At 38.7% G+C, this 4076-nt stretch overlaps 1 protein-coding gene across 1 annotated transcript; it reads left to right on the plus strand.

Moving 5' to 3' along the window:
- Positions 1 to 219: 219 nt before the first annotated feature.
- LOC135202896 (piggyBac transposable element-derived protein 2-like) lies at positions 220 to 2639 on the plus strand. Its single transcript, XM_064232348.1, has 3 exons — positions 220 to 321; positions 453 to 495; positions 2038 to 2639. Exons 1-3 carry the CDS (start codon positions 220 to 222, stop codon positions 2637 to 2639), a joined length of 747 nt encoding a protein of 248 aa, XP_064088418.1.
- Positions 2640 to 4076: the final 1437 nt, after the last annotated feature.

Consider the following 4076-nt stretch of genomic DNA (forward strand, 5'->3'; position numbering starts at 1 on the left):
CGAAAACTGTAGCTTATGTAGAATTTCAGTCATATAGATGGCAGCCTGGTTGTCCAGCCATCCACACTAGCATAGATCACAAGTATGTTTCTAATGGAGACAGTTGTAGCGAGAATACTGTCCTTCCAGATAAGGTGGAGTTGAGCAGAAAGTTATGCTATAGTCCGGACAGTCGTCCTAGCATTTGGCAGGCTTGGCGAGCTTACTTGAACAGGTTCAATGAGAACAGCTGCCCATCCAACCAACCATAGCCAGGGAGAGTTGATCCTCAAGGATTCTCATACCTCTCTCCATCTTGGTGCAGAAATCCTCCTACTCTTTGTAGGTAGCCTTAGCGAGCAGACTAAGGATAGTTCCTTGGGAGGGAACCTCTATGGGCCGCTATGAAGTACAGCACTCTTGGAGTACTAGGACCAAATTAGGCAATACTGAGCACTCAACATGTACATCAGGGGAGTGTCAGCAATGGTGGTACTCTTAAGCTGAAGCTCACAGGTTTGGTCTGTCAAATCTACAGGCTGGGCACTGAATAGTGCGTTGCTCTTGGCACAAGTACGTCCAGGTGAGGCACTCACTAGCAGCTCGGGTGAGCACAGAGGAGTACCAGCAATGGCGGCACCTTTAATATAGGTCTAACAAGATGTTGCGGCAATCTTAAATAGCGCAAATGCAACACAGGCAAGAAACTGGAACTCTCACTAGTTTGTAAGTGACAAGGCTTGAGGTGGCACTCAAAAGCACACGATTGTGTCAGCGTCGGTAACACTCATGAGCAGCAATCAAAATGATGCTTCCTGAGATACTGGCACTTTCACCAGTCAGTCAAGTGGTAGAGCTTCCAAGTGACACCATGAAAGTATGACTGAGTGTCAGCGGTAGTGACACTCGCGAGAGAGGAACAAAAAGATGGTTCTTGAAATAGGGGCACTCTCACCAGTCAGTCAAGTACAAAGGCTGCCAAGAGGCATTATAAAAGTGTGTCGTTGTGTCAGCGGCAGTGGCACCTGCATGCAGGGAGTAAGAAGATGCTTCCTTAGTTACTGGCACTAACACAAGTCAATCAAGCACTAATGCTTCCAGTTGGAACTGTAAAAGTGCATAGCAATGCAAGGGGTGGGTCCGATCAACACAAAGGTGTGCATACGAATGACTTCCAATATGGGAATGAACAGTGTTCTCAAACACCTAGCAGTTAGAAACACAGGTCTCTCACTGCCTCGAGGCATGCTGCTAAGAATAGTAACATGTGTCCCAAATTCCAAAAAATGAATCAAATGTCTTGTCTGATCTTGAAAATAGGTTTGTGCTGGGATCATAGTAAAACAAAAGTTTGTATAGACATATGGTAAATATAAGTATAAACTATATCAACACAGAGCTTGTTTTCTCAAAGTAGGAAAGGTGGTAGTTTCCCTAATTCAGGAATACTGAATTAATGAAGCTACTACCTTTCCTACTGAATTTGACCATATCAAATAGGAGCGTTATAGGAAAGAAAATACCTTTCGCTGGGTGTTTTGAATCATGAACAGTCAAGATTATGAATTTGTCACAACGCTAGGACGAGATGAAGAAACTGACAATAAATGAGTCTACACAGTGTTGCTTGAGCAATAAAACAGCCGAGCTTAAGTTCTCATACACTGCAAGATTTAATTTTATCTTTATAAATTCATGAGAATTTACATTAGACAAGATTTGTGTATGTTAATTCTAAATACTTAAACTGTGACTTTGTAAAATATGTGTTGTTTAATATCAAGAGTTATAACAGCACATTCAAAGAGAAAATAAAGATTTCAAAATAAGTGGGGTGGATACTTTCACTGGAATACTATGAGGCGATGTTGGTGCAAGATTCGAGTGGGGTAGTTTCCAGAAACGACTTTTTACAATGGGATTATCATGTTTTAACAGGGAAATACACATCTTCCAACAAAATGAATATTCTCATTATAACATATGACTCATTAACACATGTGAGACATACAGTCTCGTAAAGACCATATTAGAGCTTCACGCAATTACACTTTTTAGTGGCAAATGACATCAGCATTGTTATTCTGCCTCCATCAGCTGGTGACCAGGATATTGACAGTGATGAAGAAAATGATGATGATATTCTTGACAAGGACTATATGCCAGATGAAGTGAGTGGAGAAGATGAAGTGCATATAGAAAGTAAAAATAGTGATAGTAAGGAGGAGCAGCGTCCTAATGAGCCATGCAGAGATAGAAAAGGAAGGAAGAAGGAAAACATATATTTAGGCGTTCATTCCATACCGTCCCCAACTGCTGGCGAACATGCTGCCAAGGACATTTATGATATTTTCCAACTATTCTTTCCTGACGAAATGGTTGAGTATATAACAGAACAGAGAAATTTATATGCAGTAAGGGATAAAAACTGCACGAAATTCCATGTAGATAAGGATGAAGTTAGGAAGTCTCTGGGGCTATTACTCATTAGTGGATATCACAGTGTACCATCTGGAAATGATTACTGGTCAACAAGTGAAGACCTGGAAATACCAGAATTCCCCAAAGGAATGAGTAGAGACAGGTTTCGATCAATCAAGAGATATCTTCATGTTGCTGATAACAGTGATTTAGCTGACTCCAAGACTGCAAAAGTTTGACTTTTACTCGAAATGCTTAGAGAGAAATGCCAGGCTAATGGTATTGTTCATGAATATCTCAGTATAGATGAGTCAATGATTCCCTACCAGGGATATCACAATGCAAAGCAGTTTCTGAAAAACAAGCCTGTGAGATTTGGCTATAAAATGGGGATGTTGTGCAGTGCAGATGGGTATCCTTATAATTTTGAAATATACTATGGTAAAGAATCAAAGAGAGCCTTGCCTCTTGGAACCGATAAAGACGAACATGTTGTATTTTTTTATAATTTTTTTTCAAGTTACGATCTACTGAGTGAGTTAGCACATCAAAATATTCGTGCATGTGGGACAATTCGTGACAACCATACAGGAAAATGTCTTCTCACTTTAAGGAAGGAAATGGAAAAAAAGGATAGAGGGTCATTTGATTATAGGTCAGATGGAACAGTATTATGTACGAGATGGAATGACAATAGTATTGTCACTGTTCCAAGAAACTATTATGGTATTACCCCATTACAGATATGTGAAAGAAATGTTAAGAAAGCTGGGAAAACATCAGTTAGTCAGCCATATCTGATCATTATGTACACCAGAGGGATGGATGTGGTTGATGTCTGTGACAGAATGCGTTCAAAGAAGTGGTGGTGGAATATCTTTTCACATATCCTGAATTTGTCTATTGTTGCAGCATATAAATCCTACCACAAAGGTTCAGCATAAGGACTTCAGGAGAGAGATAGCTAGGACACTTATCAAAATCCGAACAGTAAGAGAGAAGCAAGGAGGTCCTTCAGCAACCGCTCCAAAGACAATCAGATATGATAATGTTAACCATTTTCTACGTAGAATCAACTGCACAGGGAAGATGTTATGTTTGTCAGAAAAACACAAGACTGCAATGTATCAAGTGTGAAAAAAGACTACATGAAGTATGTAGCAGCATATACCACAAGAAATGAGAAACATGCAGAATCTGCAGTATAAGTTTTTTTTCCTTTTCCTTTTGTTGTTAAACATTTCATTTTTGATCATGAACATTTTGAAGTAATATTGAAAGCATATACATTTTCTGTATAATTTGCTAACAGTTGTTTAAAGGAAAAGCTATAATTTTCTTATAAATAAGCATTGTGTACAGTAATGCTATCCTTATCTCGATAATAATGACCTCAGTATAAAATATGCAAATGTATTGATTTTCCTCACAAACCTAACCTCGAATATGCCAACGTTCCCATTTTGGGAACATAACATATATTACTGTAAACATAACTATCTGACAAAGTACATGAAAAACAGCTCAACTCTTGAAAATAGTGTTGTTAAAAGGATATTAACACATGCCAGCCATTAATGGGTTAGTACTTTCATTATCATTGAAAGCTTGTGTGGTTTTTTAAATACTCATATTATCCCAGATGTATAATGTAAGACGTAAACCTTTGTATTACC

Source organism: Macrobrachium nipponense, chromosome 33, assembly GCF_015104395.2.
Source record: "Macrobrachium nipponense isolate FS-2020 chromosome 33, ASM1510439v2, whole genome shotgun sequence".
NCBI lineage: Eukaryota > Metazoa > Arthropoda > Malacostraca > Decapoda > Palaemonidae > Macrobrachium > Macrobrachium nipponense.

What these genes read in the sequence shown, in the direction of transcription:
- LOC135202896 (XM_064232348.1), top strand. Translation starts at nt 220, where the DNA reads ATGAGAACAGCTGCCCATCCAACCAACCATAGCCAGGGAGAGTTGATC. An exon ending in CAGAAATCCTCCTACTCTTT is followed by an intron (nt 322 to 452) that starts GTAGGTAGCCTT and finishes CATGTACATCAG; the next exon opens with GGGAGTGTCAGCAATGGTGG. An exon ending in TCTTAAGCTGAAGCTCACAG is followed by an intron (nt 496 to 2,037) that starts GTTTGGTCTGTC and finishes TACACTTTTTAG; the next exon opens with TGGCAAATGACATCAGCATT.